Source organism: Rhinopithecus bieti, unplaced genomic scaffold (assembly GCF_001698545.2).
Source record: "Rhinopithecus bieti isolate Rb0 unplaced genomic scaffold, ASM169854v2 scaffold_8911, whole genome shotgun sequence".
Classification (NCBI taxonomy): Eukaryota; Metazoa; Chordata; class Mammalia; order Primates; family Cercopithecidae; genus Rhinopithecus; species Rhinopithecus bieti.
In genome coordinates, this window is record NW_016806084.1 from 2,213,834 (window position 1) to 2,236,597 (window position 22,764).

General features: G+C 37.9%; 1 protein-coding gene across 1 annotated transcript in view; it reads right to left on the reverse strand.

Moving 5' to 3' along the window:
* Positions 1-13: 13 nt before the first annotated feature.
* RBL2 (RB transcriptional corepressor like 2) overlaps positions 14-22,764 on the reverse strand; it is a 58,038-nt gene continuing 35,287 nt past the window's right edge. Inside the window, 8 exon segments of the mRNA XM_017874633.1 lie at positions 14-1,541; positions 9,659-9,823; positions 10,684-10,889; positions 11,468-11,573; positions 12,233-12,304; positions 20,766-20,942; positions 21,030-21,310; positions 21,516-21,785. Of these exon segments, the coding sequence (XP_017730122.1) occupies positions 1,371-1,541; positions 9,659-9,823; positions 10,684-10,889; positions 11,468-11,573; positions 12,233-12,304; positions 20,766-20,942; positions 21,030-21,310; positions 21,516-21,785 (1,448 nt within the window). The 3' untranslated portion in view covers positions 14-1,370.

Genomic DNA, 22,764 nt, shown 5'->3' on the forward strand with positions numbered 1-22,764 from the left:
ACCAAACAAAGGCTAATTTATAAATGCTTTATTGAAAAATACACTTATCTTCATATAAAATTACAGTAGCAGTATCTTGAGAGGTTTTATAAATATTTTTGCAGAACACTATTCTAATTGAACAGTGTAAGTTCCATATTTCTCTCAGAGCAATATGAAGTTACCTAGTAACTTTGTTTATACTGATTCAATTTACAATTGAATTTTCTCCCTAATAAGATGATTAATTTGACTTGAAAACTGCTGGAACAATAGTGATTAATAAAGGTATGTATAGATAATTCAACAGCTGTTAAATAACATTTTCTAATTTGTATAAATGGTACTATGGTACTAATAAAACCTAAATTCTCCAACCAATTTTTTAAACTGCCAGGAACACCCAAAATATTTTAAAATATATCACCTTAATAGACATTTCTTTTAGATAACTCTCCTAAAGCAAGAGGTCATAATTTTTCATATTAATCCCCTCAATTCAACTTGATTTAAAATCTTTTCTTAGCCGATTGATTCCTATATAACAAAAAACTGGAGAATTTAAAACATATTCCCAAAAGGTGACTATAGGGGCTTTAACAGTTTAAAAAAGTACAAAAGCATTAAAGAAAATATTGGATGTTTAGCCTGGAAGTTTTGTACTTAATAAAGTTCACATTGTAGAAAGTGCTATCACAAATATACAGCAAAATCTGGGTTACAAAATCATGCATTTTACAGCCCTAAAGTGCCACCTCTTATACAGGTTCACTCAGACATTGCACACCCGAACAATCAAGGACTTTTCACACTGCACCACACCGAATGGGGAGAGGGAAGACGTGCACAAAGGGAATGGGAGATGAGGATTAATGACCTAGGACCTCCAAACCTGGGTGCGCTCTCCTTTGTTCTGTTTCAGGAATGTAAAAATCACACTCCTACCAGGTGTTTTAGGACAAAATACCTAATTTTTGTTTTGCTTTTTATGAGGACTACAGCTGACCACAAAACAGGTAGGAGTGAACTTGAAACACAGTTCTTCTGTTGGAGTATGTCAACAGAAGCCTCGTATGCTCACATTTGGGTACACATCATTTTCTTGCAGTACTTTTAAAAGCTTTGTCAGAGTCAAAAATCCAAGTTTGGATTCTAAGCAGCCTTGACAGTAATCACTGAATGGTAGGGGAAAAAAAGACAGTTGGGATAAATTAAAATGTTCTAAGGATACTGGAAGGAGTTAAGTCCCATTTCTCACCAAAATATCCCCTCATGTTACTAACAGGCTGTAACTGATCAGCTGGATTAAGGGAAAAAGCTCCATAATCTAGATGCATTAAAGGATGCGGCTAAACATGTTGTGAAAAGAATTCCAATACAAGAGACTAACCTCAGTGGGAACCACGGTCATTAGCTACATCTTGGAGACGGCGTAATAAGGCAGAATGATTTTCTGGGCAAATTCTTTTTGCAGGTGATTCACTTCCATCTTCCAAAATAATTCCTCTCTTTTTAGTTGGAGTTTCTCCTGTGCGTATCATACTATTAATTTCTCTCAGTCTCTATGGTGGGAAAAAGATACAAAAATTTTAAAATGCAAATGCACCCAGCCCAGTATTAAGTCAAAGAATCTCAAATGAGTTAAGCAATTTATCTGGAAGAGTTTGAACATATCTACAGAGAAAACAAATACTAAGTTACATAACCTGCCAACTTTCCTTTTCAGCTGGCTGAGGCTGATGGCTATTTGAGAAGGGGCTAAGTAGTTCTATTTTTAACAAGCTTTTCCACAGGTACTTTTGACCTATACATTTCTGTAATTTGTGAGTTCACAAATTTGTGATTTTTTTACAATTATGGAACATTACGTTGCTATCCGATAGTCACTTAGACACATCTTTTTCTCTTTTTTAAAGTACAATTTTATACAATACTCTCTTTTTTTCAGTCTAATGTTAGTTTTTAGCAGCCATTCTCAACTGGGATTTCACTAGAAAAGTAGGCCTTAATTCCCTAAGGTATCCATTGTAGGTAATACATTAGTAAAATCTAGAATGATACTAGTTAGCTATATATTATCCTTGGGACAATTGAGGAAAGTTACTCAATTATTTTCTGGACAGTGGCTCAGATGAGGAGCTGCAGTTGAGAAAGACACTGCCAGAATACCAGAAAAACTGGCTGTACAGTGCCTTTACCATTCAGTTTCTCCAAAGCCTCTAAAAGTCATCTGTCACATTATTTTCTGGTAGTTTGTTGGTTAAAATTCTTTTTCATATGCTGCTTCATCCATGTTTGCTTACGGAAAGCATACTAAGCAAATTCACAGACATATATTACAGGAAATTGTAAACATACAAAAGTAGAGAAGAAGCATAATGCATCCTCACATACCTATTCCTCTACTTCAGCATGTTTGGCCAGCATGTTTGATTTATACTTTCATTCACTTCCATTCCTCAGATTATTTTAAACAAATCCCAGACATATTTTATCATGACACTTGTTATTTTTATTCTTTAAAACGTTTTGGGGGTTTTAATGAAAATCAGTGTTCTTTATTATCAACAGATGTACCCTCACAAGTGGTTTTCATTTTTTTTTTTTTAATTAACAATAGAAATGGGGTTGCACTATGTTGCCCAAGCTGGTCTTGAATTCTTGGGCTCAAGCAATCTTCTTGCTCTGGCCTCCTAATGTGTTGGGGTAACAGGCATGAGCCACTGCACCTGGCCACAAAATCTTAAGTATCTGAAGAAAGCTTTCCTTCAACTCTTTCTCTTCTAGCCCCTTTTCTGCCTTCCTAACAGTCTGGTCTGCATTTGCTATCTCTGCAGTCTCCCATTTGCTTGAATATTTCTTACACTGTTTATACATTGTTAATTTGTGTATAAGCAGTGCTACCATAATTTATTTTTCAACAGGTCATACCAATGCACTGACACTGCTCTGTCAAGTATCACTAATGATCAGTCTTCATCTTAACTGATCTTGTATAGTAGTTGATAATTATTTTCTCATGGTAGTATAAATGTTACTACATTATAGGTTGGTTCTAGACATAAGCTACTTCTTGCTTTGTAATATTCTCCCCCTAAGTTTCAGCTATCACCTGTTAAGTCAAGATGACAAATCTTTCTCCAGCCAACAGTCTAATAATCACTATAATTTTACTGCACAGACTCCCGATTCTGTGCTAGAAATACCTACAGTCGTATAAAACTGTTCTTTTCCTCTGAAAAATTCCCTCATACTCCCTTGTCCGCCTATCCCAAACCACCACTGATGTTCTTGTCCAGTGGTTTTGCCTTTTCCCGAATGTCACAGAAATGGAATCATAAGTAGCCTACTGAATCTAGTGTCTTTCACTTAAGCATTGATGCATTTGAGATTTATCTACTTTGAATGTATCAGTTCCTTTTTATTGCAAAGTAGCAGTCGATTGTCTGGATGCACCACAAGCTTATTTATATGCATTCACCAGCTGAAGGACGTTTGGGTTGTTTCCCATTTTTTGGCAGTTAGGAAGAACGTCATTATAAACAGTCATGTACATGATTTTGTGTAAACATAAGCTTCCATTTCATTTATGTAAATACCTAGGAATGAGATTGCTGGTTGTACGATAATGGCATGTTTAAGAAACAACTTTCCACAGTGGTGATGCCATTTTGCGTTCACACCACCAATATGTAAAATTGCTCCACATTGTTGCCAGAACTTAGGATTTGTCACTTTTTAGATTTTAGCCATTCTAACAGGCATGTAATGGGTAAAGTGTGTTCAAATCTTTTGCCCACTTTTACATTTGGTGGTTTTCCTACTGAATTTTGAGAATTCTTTAGAAATTGTAGATAAACAAATGCTTCATCAGATATGGAATGTGTACGGATTTTCTAATAGTCTATGGCTGGTTTTTTAATTCTCTTAACAGTGTCTCAAAGAGCAGAAATTACTCGTTTTGATAAAATCCATTTTAACAGTATTTTGTGGATTGTGCTTTTGATGTTGTATATAAAATTTTCCCATAAAACATGTTCACCAAGATTTTCTGTTTTCTTCTAGAGTTTTTGTAGTTTGAGATTTTACATTTATGTCTGTGGTTCATTTTTAGTTATTGTGTATGGTGTAGGGCATGGGAACAAGTTTACTATTATTTTGTTAAATGCATATCCAGTGGTTCCAGCACCATCTGTTGAAAAGGCTATGCTTTCTCTATCAAATTGCCTTTGCACCTTTGTTGAAAATCAGTTTACCATATACGTGTTGTCTGTTTCTGGACTCTGTTCTGTTCTATTGATCTCTGTGTCTATACTTCCACCAACACTACTGTCTTGATTACTGTGGTATTATAACACAGATATTTTGTCTAGCTTCGTAATTAGTGTGAATCCTCCAACTTTGAGTTATTTTAGCTATTCGAGTTCCTTTGCCTTGTAAATTACAAATTTTAGAATCAGTTTTTTATATAAATCTGGATTTTGACTGAAATTGGTTTGAAATTGGGAGAAAACCGCTGTTTTCCATGAATTGGAAAATAAGGTATCATTTTCATTCAATGTCATGAACACACTTCTCTATTTTCTCAGGCTTTAATTTCTCTCACCAAGCTTTTATAGTTTTCAGGATACATGTCTTGCATAGTTTTTATCATACCCCTAAGTAATTTTTTAATGTTACGGTATTCAATTTTTTATTTTACTTCTGATTGTTCACTGCTAGTATACAGAAATACATTTGATTTTTGTATATTGATCACATAACCTCCCTTATTAGTTCCAGTAGCTTTTTGTGGATTCTTTGTGATTTTTCTATGTAGGCAATCCAGGCTGTATGGCTTCTTTCTCTTGTCTTATTGCACATGCTAGGACCCCCAGTTACAATGTTGAATAGGGGTAGTGAGAGTGGACATTGTTGCCTTGTTCCTGATCATAGGGGCAAGGCATTGAGTCTTTTACCATTAAGTATGATATCTGTAGGTGCTTTTGGTAAATGTTTACCAAGCTGAGGAAGTTCCTTGAGAGATTTTACATTAATGAATGTTGGATTTTGTCAGATGCTTTCCTTCAAACACTACGATGATTTATCACCTTCACTTTTTGTAAGAGTTTCTATAGAATTGGCATATTTCTTCCTTAAATGTTTGGTAGCATTTACCATTGAAGCCATCTGGGCCTACAGTTTTCTGACAGGAGGTTTTTAAACCACAAATTAATTTATTTAGTAGATACAGGGGCTATTGAGACTACTACTACTTGAGTTTTATTAGTTTATGTCTTTCAAGAATTTGTCTATTTCATGCGCATTGTCACATTTATTGGCATTAAGTTGTTCTTTAAAATTTTTTTTTGAAACAGGGTCTCACTCTGTTGCCCAGAATGGAGTGCAGGGGGGCCATCACAGCTCACTACAGCCTTGACTGTCCAGGCTCTAGCGACCCTCCCACCTCAGCCTCCCGAGTTGCTGGGACTATAGGCACACCTCACACACCTGGCTTCTCCCCCCGCCCAAGACAAGTTCTTGCTATGTTGCCCAGGCTGGTCTCGAACTCAAGCAGTCCACCCGCCTCAGCCTCCCGAAGTGCTGAGATTACAGGCATGAGACATGGCACTCGGCCCCCAAAAAACCTAGCTTTTGTTTGCCTTGGTTTTTCTCTACTTTCCAGTTTTCCATTTCAGTGAGTCCTACACTTTTTCTGCTTTCTTAAGCTGAAATCTTAGGTCACTAATTTGAGACCTTTTTTCTTTTCTAACAGGTATTCAGTGCTATGTATTTCTCTCTCAGCACTGTTTTAGCTACATCCCACAAATTTTAATATTTTGGGTTTTCATTGTCATTTAGTTCAAAATATTTTCTAATTTCTCTTGTGCTTTCTTTGACCAATAGAAATATATAATTTAGTTTCCAAGAATTGGGGGATTTTCCAGGTATCTTTTCTCTTACTGATTTCTGATTTAATGCCATTGTGATCAGTGAAACACAGTATTTCAACCCTTTAACATTTATCAAGACTTGTTTTATGGTCCAGAATGCAGTCTATGTTGGTAAATGTTCTCTCTGCACTTGATAGTGTTCTATAAATGGCAGTCAGTTGATTGATAATGCTACATCTTCTGTATCCTTACTGATTTTCTCTATTTGTTATACCAATTATGCTGAAATCTCTTGACTATCATTTTTTTTTTTTTCTATTTAGGGTTATATGTCCTCTTTATAATAGGAAACAACCCACTTTGTCACTGATAATATTTTTTGCTCTGAAATCTACTTTCTCTGATACTAATACAGCCACTCCAACTTTCTTTTGATGAATGGTAGCATGGTATAACCTTTTCCACCCTTCCAGCTTTATTGAGATATAATTCTTACACTGTATTATACAACAATTTGAAGTGTACAGCTCCATGGCTTTTAGTATGTTCCCAGAGTAGCTATCACCACATTCTATTTTTGAATTATTTCATCACCCCAGAAAGAAACTTCTTGTCCATAAGCAGAAACTCTATTCCCCACAACCCTTGGCAACCATGAATCTTCTTTCTGCTTCTAGATATTTGCCTATTCTGGACAACTCATATAAATGGAATCATAAAATATGTATTCTTTTGTGACTGACTGCTTTCACTTAACATTGTGTTTTCAAGGTCCATTCATATTTTAGCGTGTATCAGTACTTCATCCTTTTTATTGCCAAGTAATATTCCATTCATGAATACACATTTTTATATTTAAAGTATATAACTTACGAACAACATACAGTTTGGTCCTGCTTTTTTGTCCAATCAGATAAATTCTAACTTTTAATTGGTACATTTATTAGACCATTTACATTTAAATGCTGTTTTCCTGTATGTTCCTTTTTTCCTCCTTTTTAAGACACCTTTTGAGTATTATGATTCCAATTCATCTGCTTTGTTTATTCTGTTTTTTTTTCCATTTAACTCTGTAATCCATTTAGAATTTATAGGTTACAGGCCGGGCATGGCGGCTTACACCTGTAATCCCAGCACTTTGGGAGGCTCAGGCGGGCGGATCACGAGGTCAGGAGATTGAGACCATCCTGGCTAACAAGGTGAAACCCTGTCTCTATAAAAATACAAAAAATTAGCCGGGCACGGTGGCGGGCACCTGTAGTCCCAGCTACTCAGGAAGGGAGGCTGAGGCAGGAGAATGGCGTGAACCTGGGAGGCGGAGCTTGCAGTGAGCCAAGATTGCACCACTGCCCTCCAGCCTGGGCGACGAGCGAGACTCTGTCTCAAAAAAAAAAAAAAATTTATTGATTTCAGGATGAGAGTCTAATTTAAGCCATCAGAATCATTTCCTCCAACTCCAGTTGCTTTTTGGCGCTGTTACTGCCAATTTATGTTTCCATGTTTCATAACCAGTCCTACTAGGAATATCACTGGAATTAGACTAAGCCTATGTAACGGAGAAAGTATACCTTTTAAATATTTGGTCTTCTTATTCAGAAACATTGGTATCTCTTCATTTATTCCAGTTTTCAAAAGTTATAAATTTATTCCAAAGCATGTGTCACCTTTACACCCTTTTTTTGTTTTTACTATGATAGGAAAAGTTTCTCCATTATTACATTTTCTGTTTTTCTTTGGAGACGGAGTCTTGCTCTTGTCCCCCAGGCTGGAGTGCAATGGCAAGATCTCAGCTGACTGCAAACTGCCTCCGGGATTCAAGCAATTCTCCCACCTCAGCCTTCTGAGTAGCTGGGATTACAGGTGTCCGCCACCATGCCTGGCTTATTTTTGTATTTTTAGTAGAGATGGGGTTTCACCATGTTGACTAGGCTCATCTTGAACTCCTGACCTCAGGTGATCAGCCCACTGTGGCCTCCCAAAGTGCTGGGATCACAGGCATGAGCCACCATGCCCAGCCCATTATTACATTTTCTAACAGATTTTTGCTGTTCTTGTTTACTTGTTTTCCTCAACTTTTTTTTTTTTTTCCCCCAAAGAGACAGGGTTTCTCACTTTATCGCCCAGGCTGGAGTGTGGTGGCATGACCATAGCTCACTGCAGCCTTGAACTCTTGGGCTCAGCCTTCTGGGTACCTAAGATTACAGGTGCATGGCACCATGCTCAGCTAATTTTTATTTGTTGTAGGGATGGGGTCTTGCTATGTTGCCTGAGCTGGTCTCCAACTCCTGGCCTCAAGCAATCTTCCCACCCCAGCCAGCTAAAATGTTGGGATTACAGACATGAGGCCCTGTACCCGGAATGTTTTCCTCAACTTTTTAAAAGATTTCAAGCCTACAAAGAGTTGGAAAAATAGTACATTGAGCACCCACTTATCAATCATTAATGTCTGAGAGTTGTTTGTCACTCCCTACCTAAATATATTGCAACCAACCCGTTTGAAAGTAAGCTGCAGACACTGAGTCACTTTACCTCTGAATAGTTGCAGCACCATCTCCTACATAATCTACTAGGCATCATCAACACCAAAGAAACTTAAAAAAAAAAACACACACTGAGGGCCACATTCAGTTTTTCCTCAAAATGTCCTTTATAGCAGTGTTTTCCTATGCAGGATCAAAAATCATGCATTGCATTTGGGTGTCATGTCTCCCTAGTCTCCTCTATGATACCCTTCCCCATCCTCTACCATTTTCTCATGATACCTTTATTTTTGAAGAGTTCAGGCCCTATATATGTGTGTGTATTTCTAAGCAATCTTTTTTTTTTTTGAGACAGAGTTTCGCTCTTGTCACTCAGGCTGGAGTGCAATGGTGCGATCTTGGCTCATTGCAACCTCTACCTCCCGGGTTCAAGCAATTTTCCTGCCTCACCCTCCCGAGTAGCTGGGATTACAGGCGCATGCCACGATGCCCAGCTTATATTTTTGTATTTTTAATAGAGATGAGGTTTCACCGTGTTGACTAGGCTCGTCTTAAACTCCTGACCTCAGGTGATCTGCCCACAGTGGCCTCCCAAAGTGCTGGGATTACAGGTGTAAGCCACCACGCCCAGCCTCTAAGCAACCTTTATCAATACAAATCTCATCATGTAAGGGCCTTCACAATCCAGTTCCACTCGCTAACATAGCATGATACCTGTATTCGAGCTTTGGATCACTGTCTGCCTCAAGGATACTGTTTTCTTCCCCTTACCTGCTTCCTACTGAATGCCCTTCCATACCTCAGCAGCTCCCTGACTTTTCAACATTAAGGCCTGACTCAAGCTTCCTTCCCCTTCTTAGAATGAGGCGGCTGTTGCCACATACATCTGTGCTAATATGACTATTGCACTGCAATGTCCAAAATGTCAACTTCTCCCCTTAGCCAGAGTCCAGAGGACACTGCCTGTCCCAGAAACAGGCCTTTGGTAAGGAATCCAAAATTTATTTCCCTAACACATATGGAAAATTGTTACAAATGGGATAAACACAAACTTCAGGTTTATAGCAAAATGTTCAAAATGTATAAATAGAGGGGATAAAAAGAAATCCAAATCCCTTACCCTGTTTCCAACTCTCAAATTCCACCCTCAAAAAAGGCAAAAAAAAAAAAAAACAAATCCTGGGTTTTGCTGCATGGGAACTGACTGATCACTGCTCCCTGGTAGCTCTCATCACTCTAATGAGTGCCTAGGCTTAGCACAAACCCTCTTTCTAGCATCGGAAGCATTTTGGGGTTAGTAAAGGCCAAGATTGATGTTAGGCTCACCTTTGAAGGACTGTTGCTGAAGTAATAGAAAATCTTTTCTCGAGGAGAAAGCATTGTTTCATTTTTATGTGGGGAAATGTAGACAGGATGATTTTGAGACAACTGTATTCGGCGAGGGGAGCCTGTTCTTACAAATGGATAGGGAGAGAGTGGAGGAGCATCCATCTGTTAAAAAAAAAAAAAATCAGTAATTCTAAGAAAAGAAATTTACAATGAGGTATTTTTATTGAGAATGATAGTGATATATTAGCAATAATTTAACCTAAAGAAAAACATTGTAATAGCAAACCTTAAGTGCTTAATTTGTGCCAGTTATTATTTTAAGCAATTTTTATACATTATGTCATTTCATCCTTACAACTCCATATGCTAAGAACTAGTTATATTCCCATTTTATATATGAGGAAACAAGGTACGGAGAAAATTTAATGATTTGCAAGGTTACCACTACTGTTAAGTACTAGACAATTTGAACCCATGTAGCCTGTCTCTTGTACTACTATACTTTGTAGGGACTCCAAATACAATCTTATTCTTGTTTAAGGATTAACAACAGAACTTATGTTGGTTAGGTAAATTACAGACCTCCTCAGTTTTACTTAATAGAATTATTTGTAAAACTAGCTTATTTATTTATGAGATGGAGTCTCGTTCTGTCGCCCAGGCTGGAGTGCAGTGGCGCAATCTCAGCTCACTGCAACCTCTATCTCCCATGTTCAAACAATTCTCCTGCCTCAGCCCCCAGAGTAGCTGGGATTACACATGTGTTTCACATGCCTGGCTCATTTTTGTATTTTTAGTAGAGACTGAGTTTTATTTACCACGTTGGCCAGGCTGGTCTCGAACTCCTGACCTCAAGTGATCTGGCCGCCTCAGCCTCCCAAAGTGCTGGGATTACAGGTGTTAGCCACCACGCCTGGCCAAAACTAGTTTATATATGGACTAGGTGAATGGTCCATATATAAATCATAAATAATTCCTCAATACTCATGAAAAAAGCATGAAATGATCCTTGTCATACTTACTACATTTGCCTGGGAGTACTTCATGGCAAATGTCTTAATCTGTTTGATGTAGATGTTGTTGTAGAACTGAATGAGGTCTCCCCTCTCTTCTTCTTCCATATCACTGTTGGCACCTGTGAGGCGAGTAGGTGTGGGAGGAGCACTGCTGGGCTGTGGAACTGGCAAGGTGCTGCTTGACCTCATGACTGGACTGGAGTCTCTACTGGCTGCAGCCAGGAGAACACAGGGTGTCAATACAAAAGCTGCTAGTATAGATTGTTTTAATTTTTAAAAAGTAGGAGAAAGGAAACAGCTACCTGCATTACTTGCTAATAACAGTGAATAGGCACTCTGTTCTTCACACCAAAAAGCAAAGCTCAGCTAGGATTTTAACTTGATATCCCTATGCCATAACCATAGCAAGGGCTTTCTGAGTAGTGTCCGTTAATAAGTTACACCAAGTTTTCTAGGACCTAAGCCTTAGGACAAACCAACAGGTAGGGGATGGTATTTCCATAGCATGGCTCCAACTGACATGTCAGACCTTTCTGGAACTCAGGCAAGCAGATTCCTCACTGAAAGCTCTAATTCTCCTGGAGAAAAATGTTATAGAATATGTGCCCCAAAGCTATGGAATGGACAATTTTGCCACCCAGAATTTGGTTTACTGATCCATTAAACCCTTTGCTTACACACTTTCATAGTTTCTATAGTTATTTCATTTAGTAATGGTTAGTTACTTCAAGTCCTAAAAAGTAAGAAAAGCTCCTAATTTTGTCTTGTAGTTCACAAAGATCCCACTTACTTCTATCTTTGTTTAGTTCTGTTGGAGAATTCTGATGGCTTCTGCTGTCACTGCTGCCGGAATTTCTTCTTTTTCTTTTCCCTTTTATCAAAACACTTCTATACACCTTTAGAGAAACAATGAGAAGGAGATGTAAACTAGTATTTGTTGAGCACACCCTTGGTGATAGGACCTTGACATATGTTACTTTTCACAATAATCTGTGTAGCAATAGTTGTCCTCAGAAGAGGTTAAGAAACATAACTCAAATTATAACAGATCCAAGATTCAATCAGAGCCCATCTAGCTTCACATGCCAAGTACTACTTGCAGTACCACGCCACGGTAACAGCACCCAACCATAAAGTCAAGTCATTCTAAGTCAGATACACAGATCTGGCCAATTTGCCTCTCAGAGACAAATGGTAATAAAGACAAAGTGGGTTTTAGATTTCCATGTGACATTCTCTTGGTTAAACGTATAGTATGTTTACTAAACCAGAATGGTGACATAGAAACCAAGTAACTTCTTAATTCCTATCTATCTTGTGATTTTTCTGAATTAAGAAGGCAATCAAATATTTAACATTGTTGCCTTCTGAGGAAAAGAGAACTTAATCAACATGTGACATCAAGAATAAAGAAGATTAAAGCAGAAATTTCCCTTAAGTAGAGTCCCAGGTGTTTATCTTGGGAAAAAAGGCCACAGAGTCAACTATGGTTAATTTTTTGTATTCATCACAGACTTTAAGCGTTATTTTCAGCCCATAGAGAAAATGTAGTTACCTGGCTCCGGGCCTGTGGCTGAGTCCTATAACAACGCATAATGTTCTGGAAGGACTTATCTTCTTTTGTGACCTGGCAAACAATAAGAGTGCTCTGAGAGATACAGCAATTTCTACCATAATAGTGTGAGGAGCTGTGTGAACCTGCTGCCCAGTAAAAGGGGTGAAAATTATATAAAAGCTATTTCAAGTCTCTGGAAATGGTATTAAAGGCATATAGCAAATGAAGATACATCGATTCAAGAATTTCTATTAAAATTCAATAATAATAATATGTGAATCAAGACTTAGAGGTCGGTTGCGGTGGTTCACACCTGTAATCCCAGCACTTTGGGAGGCCGAGGAGGGTGGATCACTTGAAGTCAGGAGTTCAAGACCAGCCTGGCCATCATGGTGAAACCCAGTATCTACTAAAAATACAAAAATTAGCCAGGCATGGTGGCATGTGCCTGTAATCCCAGCTACTAGGGAGACTGAGACAGGAGAATCACTTGAACCCGGGAGACGGAGGTTGCAGTGAGCTGAGATTGAGCCACTGTACAGTCTGGGCGACAGAGCAAGACTCTGTCTCAAAAAAAAGACTTGGAGTAGAAAATTACAGTAACTGAAATGAAAAAGTCACTAGAAGCTAGGGAAAATAGATTTGAAGTAGCAAAAAAAAAACAAAAGGAAACATGAAGAGATTGTGTGATCTGAGAGCAGAGAAAGAATGAAGAAAAATAAACAGCCTCAGAGAAATGTGGCACAGCATTAAGGAAATCAACATAAGTGTAATGGGAGAATCAGGAGAGGAGAGAAAGAAGCAGAAAAAAATGTTCAAAGAAATACTGAAAACTTCCCAAATTTATTAAATTACATATCCAGGACATTCAGTGACTTGCAAGTAGGATAAACTCATCTATAACCAGGTATATCATAGTAAAATGCTCAAAGCCGAAGAAAGAGAAAATATTGAAAGCATCAAGAGAAAATAACTTTTCAGTTACANAGAGAAATGTGGCACAGCATTAAGGAAATCAACATAAGTGTAATGGGAGAATCAGGAGAGGAGAGAAAGAAGCAGAAAAAAATGTTCAAAGAAATACTGAAAACTTCCCAAATTTATTAAATTACATATCCAGGACATTCAGTGACTTGCAAGTAGGATAAACTCATCTATAACCAGGTATATCATAGTAAAAATGCTCAAAGCCGAAGAAAGAGAAAATATTGAAAGCATCAAGAGAAAAATAACTTTTCAGTTACATTCTAATCAGAAACTACAGAGGCCAAGAGGCAGTGGAATAACATTCACAGTGATGAAAGAATAAATATTAAGCTAAGAATCCATTATTAAAAAGTTACTCAAGATTTTTATCTGTGAAATATCAATATTCACAATTTTTGCAAGTTATCTTTCAGAAATGAAGGTGAAATAAATGTACTCTCAGATAAACAAAAACAGAATTTGGTGCTAGCAAAACCCCTTACAAGAAACACTACACAAAATTCTTCAAGCCAAAAAAGCAAATGCCCCTGGACAATACTATACATGAAGAAAGCCAAGAGCACTGGTAAAGATAATTATGTAATCATAAATAGAGTATAAATGCAATTTTTTCTCCTTTCTTAACTGATTAAAAAATCAATTGTATAAAATAAATGTATAATGTATCTGTAACATATAAAAATGTAATATATTTGCCAAAACCAGTACAAAGGACGTAGGCAGGAGCAAAGCCATATTGGGCAAAGGAAATTACTCCAGATGGCAACTCACATACACAGGAATGAATAACAGCAATAGAAGTAGGCTGGGTGTAGTGGCTACACCTGTAATCCCAACATTTTGGGAGGCTGAGGCAAGTGAACTGCTTGAGGCCAGGAGTTCGACACCAGCCTGGGCAACATGGCGAAACCCCCTCTTTACAAAAAAATACAAAAATCAGCCGGGCATGGTGGCACACGCCTGCACCCTATAGGCCCAGCTACATGGGAGGCTGAGGCGGGAAGGATCATTTGAGCCCGGGAGGCAGAGGTTGCAGTGAGTTGAGTTTGCACCACTGCACTCTAGCCTGGGCAACAAAGCGAGACTCTGTCTTAAAAAAGAAAGAAAGAAAACCAGAAATTATTAATAAGGTTACTATAGCAAAAGTTTTAAATACACGCTTACACTGCTTTCCTTTCTGCTACTTCAGAAGTCATAAAATTATATCAATAATTATAACAATGTACTGGTGGAGTTGTACATTTATGGATGTAATATGTGTAACGAAACAGTGAACACTTCTATATCACTGCAATTAAATTAGTATAATTTGAAGCTGATTTTTGATAAGATATATATGGGAAGCCCTAGGGCAACCACTACACACACACACACACACACACACACACATACACACACAATGAACACACACAATGAAAGAAACCTGACATGAAAATGCTACTTTAGAAAATATTGACCCTAATGCAAAAGCAAAGCTGAAAAGGCAAAGGAAAAGACATGAAAACAAAAAGTAAAATGGCAGATATAAATCCAATTATATACATAGTCAAAAGGCAAAAGAAATCCAAATGTATTTTATCTACAGGAGACATTTTAGATTAAAAAATACAAATACATTCAAAAATGAAAGGATGGAAAGAGATATACAGACAGCAACTGTAAGAAAGTTGGGTGACTGTGTGTGTGTGTGTGTGTGTGTCTATATATAACATTATAAATCAGACTTTAGGACAAAAAGTTACTAAAAAGGGATATTCCATAATGATAAAAGGGTCAAGCCATCAGGAATCTATAACAGTTATACACATACTTCATAACACAGCACAAAATACTTGAAGTGAGAAGTGACAGAAGTGAAGGGAAAAGTAGACAGTTCAGCGATAATATTTACAGATTTCAGGACCTCACTTTCAATAATGGAGAGAAGATCTAGGCAGATCAACAAGGAAACAGAACACTTTACTAACAATATAAAACAATTAGACCTAACGGACATCTACGGAACACTCTCCCCAACCCCCACAGAATACACAGTGTTCTCAAATGTACTTTGAAATTCTCTAGGATAGACCATATATGCTAGGCTATAAAACAATTCTTAATATATTTAAAAGAACTGAAATAAAACAAACTGTGTTTTCAACCACAATGAAAGTAGAAATCAATAACAAATTTGGGAAACTTACAAATACGAAGTTAACAACATACTGCTACATAACCAGTAAGTCAAACAGAAGTCAAAAACAGAAATCAGAAAATACTTCTGAAATGAAGACACACTGTACCAACACTCATGCAGCTAAAGCAGTGCATGGAGGAAAATTTATAGTTGTTAATGCTTACATTAAAAATGAAGAAGGGCCAAGGGCAATGGCTCATGCATGTAATCTCAGCACTTTGGGAGGCCGAGGAGGGAGGACTGCTTGAGCTCAGGAGTTTGAGACCAGCCTGGGTAACAGCAAAATCTCATCTCTGCAAAAAATTAGCAGAGCATGGTGGTGCACGGCTGTGGTCCCAGCTCAAGAAGCTTAGGGAAGAGGATCACTTAAGCCCTGGAGGAAGGGTGCCGTGAGCACTACACTCCAGCCTAGGCGACAGAGCAAGATGCTGTCTCAGAAAAAATAATAAAAGATATTGAGATATCGGAAAGATATCTTTTAAAAGATACTCAGATCTACGTAAAGGATTTGGGGAAAAAAGATATTAAGAGAAACAGTAAATGAATTACCTAAACATCCATCTTAAAACAATAGAAAAGAGCAAAAAGTAAGCCTCAAGTAAGCAGAAAGAAAGAAACAGATAATATACTAATGAATAAAGAACACAAAATAGATAAATGAAACCAAAAGCTGGTTTTAAAAGAAAAGATCAAGAAAATTGACAAACCTTTAGCTAGACCAAGAACAAAAGGGAGACTCAAACTACTACAAAGAGCAGGGCACGGTGGCTCACGCCTGTAATCCCAGCACTTGGGAGGCCAAGGTGGATGGACTGCTTGAGGCCAGGAGTTGGAGACCAGCCTGGGCAACATGGGGAAATTCCATCTCTACTAAAAATACAAAAATTAGCTGGGTGAGGTGGCACAGGCCTGTAGTCCCAGCTACTCAGGAGACTGAGGCACAAGAATTGCTGGAACCCAGGAGGCCAAGGTTTCAGTAAGCCAAGATCATGCCCCTGTATGCCAGCCTGGACAACAGAGTGAGACTCTGTCTCAAAAAACAAAACAAACAAAAAGTACAATCAGAAAAGGAAAAGGACATTACTACTGACCTTAAAGAATAAAAAAGAACAGAAGGAAATATAATTATTTGCCAACAATTTAGCCCAGAGGAAACAGACAAATTCTTAGAAAGACATACATTATCAAAACTGATTCTGGAAGAAACAGATGATCTGAATAGACCTGTAACAAATAAGAGACGGAATTATTCATCAGTAAACTTCCCACAAGGAAGAAGATCTCAGGTCTCAACAGCTTCGCTGCTGAATTCTACCAAACTTTAAAACATTAATACCAAGAAGCTCATATCCATGGGTCTTTCAGGCAGCTGTAAATTTAAAAAAAAAAAAAAAAAAAAGGTAAAGGAAAAAAAAATACCTAAATATAGAAGAGGAGAGAACACTTCCTACTCAATTCTATGAGACCAGTATAACCCTGATAATAAAACCAGACAAAGCCATAACAAGAAAACTACAGACCAATGCCTCTTATGAATAAGGGTAAAATTCCTTAGGAATCACTGCTGCATGTGGAAACTTGAAAAAATAAGTTTTTTAATTGAAAAAAAAATTCCTTAACAAACTGTTAGCAAACCAAACCTAGCAACATATAAAAAGAATTATAGGCTGGGCACCATGGCTCATGCCTGTAATCCCAGCACTTTGGGAGGCCGAGGCGGGTGGATCACCTGAGGTTGAGAATTCGAGACCAGCCTGACCAACATGGAGAAACCCCGTCTCTACTGAAAATACAAAATTAGCCCAGGGTGGTGGCACATGCCTATAATCCCAGCTACCTGGGAGGCTGAGGCAGGAGAATTGCTTGAACCTGGGAGGCAGAAGTTGTGGTGAGCCAAGGTCGTGCCACTGCACTCCAGCCTGGGCAACAAGAGCGAAACTCCATCTCAAAAACAAAAAAGAAAAGAATTATAGCAGCCGGGTACAGTAGCTCATGCCTATACTCCCAACACATTGGGAGGCTGAGGCATGAAGACTGCTTGAGCTTAGGAGTTTGAGACCACCCTGGGCAACATGGTAGACCCTGTCTACAAAAAAACTTTAAAAATTAGCCAGGCATGGTAGTATGTGCCTGTAGTCACAGCTACTCAGGAGACAAAGATGGGAGGACTGTTTGTAGTGAGCTATGATCTCACCATTGCACTCTAGCCTCGGTAACAGAGCGAGACACTGTCTCAAAAAAAGAAAAAAATAAGAATTATACACTATGACTGAGAGGGATTTACAACAGAAATGCAAAGCTGGTTTAACATAGGAAGATTAATCAGTGTAATATACTATATTGATAGAATTAAAAACAATAAACACACAATCATCTCAATGGACACAAAAAAAGCATTTGACAAAATCTAATGCCCTTTCATGGTAAAAAACACTCCATGAACTGGGAAAAGAAGGGAACTTCCTCAACTTCATAAAGGGCATCTATGGAAAAAATCGTAATTTAATAGTGAAAAGCTAGATGCTTTCCACCTAAGATCAAGACAAGGATTTCTGCTTTCGACACTTCTGTTCAACTGTACTGGAGGTTGTAGCAAGATAATTAGGAAAGAAAAAGAAATAAAAGGCATCCAGTTTGGACAAGAAGTAAAATTATAAGCAAATTCCATGATTTCCTACATAGTAATCCTAAGGTATCTACTAGAAAACTATTAGAACTAATAAGTTCAGCAAGGCTGCTGGATACTAGATCAATATACAAAAATGTTTTTCTATACACTTGCAATGAACACGTTAACAATGAAACAACTACACTTGGAATAGCATCAATAAGACTAGGAATAAATTTAACAAAAGAATTGCAAACATACTCTGAAAAGTACAAAACATTGTTGAAAAAAAATGGAAGATCTAAATAAATGGAAAAACATTCTATGTTCATGGATCAGAAGACATAAAATTGTTAAGATGGCAATACTCCCCAAATTGATCTACAGATTCAGTACAACCCTATCAGAATCCTAGCTGATTCCTTTGTGAAACTGATAATCTGATTCTAAAATTCATTTTTCAAGGTACTCTGAAAATAATCTTGAAAAGAAAAAAAAAGTAGGAGCACTCATATTTCCCAATTTCAAAACTTTATAAGAAAGCAACTCTCTAATCTAGAGAATATGGTATTGCATAAGGATAGACATACAGTCCAATGGAATAGAATTTAGAGTCCAGAAGTAAACCCACATGTTGTCAACGGTCAACTAATTTTCAAGGAGGCCACCAAGGCCATTCAGTGAGGAAGGAAAACTTCTTTTCAATGGTGCTGAGACAACTGCACAGCCACATAATCAGAATGGAAATGGACTACTACCTCATACAATACACAAATTACTCAAATTTGATCAAATACCTAACTATGAGATAAAACTATAAAAATCAAAAGAAAACACAGGGATAAATCTTAGTGACCTTGGATTTGGCAACAGATTCTTAGGACACCCAAAGTGCAAGTAACAAACCAAAAAACAGGTAACTCGACTTCATCAAAATTAAAAATTTTATGCTTCAAATGACACTACCGAGTAAGTGAAAAGATACACCAAATGGGAGAAAATATTTGCAAATCATACGTCTGAGAAGGTAGTTATATCCAAAACAAAGAACTCCAACAACTCAATAGTAACACAATTTAAAAATGGGCAAAGGATTTAAAGATATTTCTCCACATAAGATATACAAATGGCCAGTAAGCAAATGAAAAGATGCTTGACATCCTTAGTCATCAGGCAAATGAAAATCAAAACCACAATGATATACCACCCAATACCCGCTAAGAAGGCTATAATAAAAATAAGTTGGCAAGGATGTGGAGAAACTGGAACTCTTGTGCATTACTGGTAGCAATGTCAAATGGTGCAGCTTCTGTGGAAAACGGTACAGTGGATTCCTCAAAAAAGTTAAACATAGTATCACCATATGACCCTGCAGTTCCACTGCTAGGAATAAACTCAAAAGGGCTGAAAACAGGCACTCAAACAGGTACATGATATACCTGTTCACAACAGCGCTATTCACTATAGCCAACAGGTGGAAACAGCCCAAATATCCATCACTGTATGAGTGGAGAAAAAAATTGTGCCTATCCATACAATGGAATATCATTCAGTCATAAAAAGGAATGAAGTACTGATACATGCTGCAACATAGATAAACCTTGAAAATAGTATCCTAAGTAAAAGAAGCCATACACAAGAGGTCACTTATTGTACCATTTCTATAAACGATTAAGAACAGATAAATCCATACAGCCAGAATGCCAATTGCTGATTGCCAGGTGCTGTGGGAGGTAGAATGGGGAGAAACTACTTAACAGGAAAGGAGTTTTACTTTGCAGGTACAGAAATGTTCTGGAACTAGATAGAGGTGGTGAGTATACAACCATTGATCACACTTAGTACTGTAAATGTGCTAAATGCTCCTGAATTGTTCAATTTAAAATAGTTAATTTGGCTGGGCCCGGTGGCTCATGCCTATAATCCTAGCACTTTGGGAGGCTGAGGTGGGCGGATCACCTGAGGTCAGGAGTTTGAGACCTGCCTGGCCAACATGGTGAAATCCCATCTCTACTAAAAATACAAAAATTAGCCAGGCATGGTGGCACATGGCTGTAATCCCAGCTACTTGGGAGGCTACGACAGGAGAATCGCTTGAACCTGGGAGACAGAGGTTGCAGTGAGCTGAGATGCACCACTGCACTCCAGCCTGGGTGACAAGAGTGAAACAATATCTCAAAAAGCAAACAAACAAAAAAACCCAAAAAAAAACCCAGTTAATTTTATGTTATGTGAATTTCTCTTCAATAAGTAATTTAAACAAAGTAAGATAATAAGTGTTAATGAGAAAGTGGAGAAACTAAAATCTTTATTATACTGCCTGTGTAAGTGTAAAATGGTACAGTACTTTGGAAAACAGTCTGGCAATTCCCTAAATGGTTAAAACATAGTTAATGTATGACCCAGCAATCCATTACTAGGTATATACCCTAGAGAAATGAAAATATATGTCTATACAAAAACCCAAACACAAATGCTAATAGCAGTATTATGCATATAGCCAAAAGTAGAAACAACTAAAATATACATTACCTAATAAATGGATAAAAATACTCTCATATAACTATATAATGGAATATTCTGTTTTAAAATTGTGGTGAGTACTGCACATATCTGTGAATATACTAAGACCCATTTAGTTGTGCATTTTAAATAGATGAATTATAGAGCATGTAAATTGTATTTCAAGAAAGCGGTTAAAAAATGTTCTCAGTAATGAAGACCTATACTTGCCTTTACAGTTCAAAAATGGTACTCACCTTTGCCATCACATAAATGGCACACATTAATAATTGGTCCAGATGTCTGTCCATCATAAGTTCAGGACACTGAATTATGGAGAATTCAAAGCAGGTCCAGATTTTTTTCCTCAGTTCATCTGAAATATCTAGTTTGGCACAGAGATCCCGAAGGCGGACAGCTGCTAAATGGTATACCTAGGAGACAGACAAAAACATTTCAAACTTTGTTTAACACTTGTATTTCCCAAGCTCATGCTCTGGTAAGAGTACGTGAAAAATTACCTTTCTAAAGAAAAGTGATAAAGAGCTGGTTTTCCTGGGTCTATTACTACTGCTGGTTACAGACTGGCCTTGCTTCTGCTGTTGGCCACCTGGGGAAATCTGTTGAATGGCCACTTGACCAGGGACTTGCAAAGTTGTTCCTGCCATCTGTTGAGAGCTCAGACTTCCAGCGAGGGCCTGAGCACTGAGGGGCTGGATGGAGCCTGTCACAGCTTGTGCCTGCCCCCCAACATTGACTTGGACAGGGAAGAATGTTATCCCTCCATTTTCATTGGCAATACCTAGTTTGTGACAGAGAAAAAAAGCATGAAGAAAATGTTGATAATAAGAGGTTCTCCGGGCAGAGGTTTACAATTTCTCCTCTCCCAAACAAACCCTGTCTCCCCATCACTCCTCTGTCCCCTATGTCACTCTAGCCAAACCTCGGGTAACTTTTCAATACATGCCACAGAGAAGGAACTCAATATCCAACTCTGCCTTCCTTACCTTGCACAGGAATGGTTACTGTTTGCCCATTGTTGGCTGTGACAGTGGCGGTTGCCATGGTGACCAAAGTCTGTCCAGGAACCGGTGTGACAGAAACAGTCTCCCCAGATACATTCTGCACAGGGACGGCATTGACTAGAGGCTGTGGGGGCATGCGCCCAGGTGTCCCTCCATCAGAGGGGCTATCATTCTCAACAAACAGCCGCCTTCTGGTAGTGCTGGCTGGTGGGGAGCTGTATCTATCGTATAATGTGGTTGGAGATGTTATGCCTAGGTTCAAAACAAATCAAACAAAGCATTTCACTCAAGGAGACTCAGATCTGACTTCCATCCAAGCTGTTATGTTCAAAAATAACTACAGTGTTTGAAATACTTCATAATTCATAAAGCAAACAAGAATTACAGAAGTCATCTTACCTATATCCATTAGTAAGTTTTCATTAGTGTTCAGTGAACACAACTGAGAGCAAAATTTTAAAATGGAATTTTTTGTCTTGCAGTGTTCCTTTCTCCACTCCCCCTTTCCCAAATCAGACCCGACTCTGTCTTCCACTACTAAAGAACCTTCATGATTTAAGGAATTACTCTTTTTTTCTGTACTACATTTTTCTATAATATTTTCTGCCATATTTAGTTTCCACCTACCACTCACGTAAGATGTGATTTTACTACAGAGCCACTACTTGATAAGGGGACATGATTGGTAGTATGTAATCTAGGAGCATTCCACCACCAGTTTTATCAATTTTGATCTTTGTCTTTTCCACATATAAAATTATTAAAACTCAATAATGTTCTTAAGCAAGGTAGACATGCATGATTTGGATTCAATTAAGCATAATTTTTTTTTAAAAAACAGTTTATATACCATAAATTTCATCCACTTAAATTGTACAATTCAATGGTTTGAGGTAAATTGTTATTTTTTTTTATTTTTTGAGACATAGAGTCTTACTCTATCACCCTGGCTGGAGTGCAGTGGCCTGATCTTGGCTCACTACAACCTCTGCCTCCTGGGTTAAAGTGATTCTTGTGCCTCAGCCTCCTGAGTAACTGGGATTAGAGGCATATGCCACCAGGCATGGCTAATTTTTGTATTTTTAGTAGAAATGGGGTTTCAGCATGTTGGCCAGGCTGGTCTCGAACTCCTGACCTCAGGTGATCCACCCGCCTTGGCCTCCCAAAGTGCTGGTATTACAGGCTAGTTTTTTAAAATTGTGGGTTTAAAATATATATAATATAAATATAT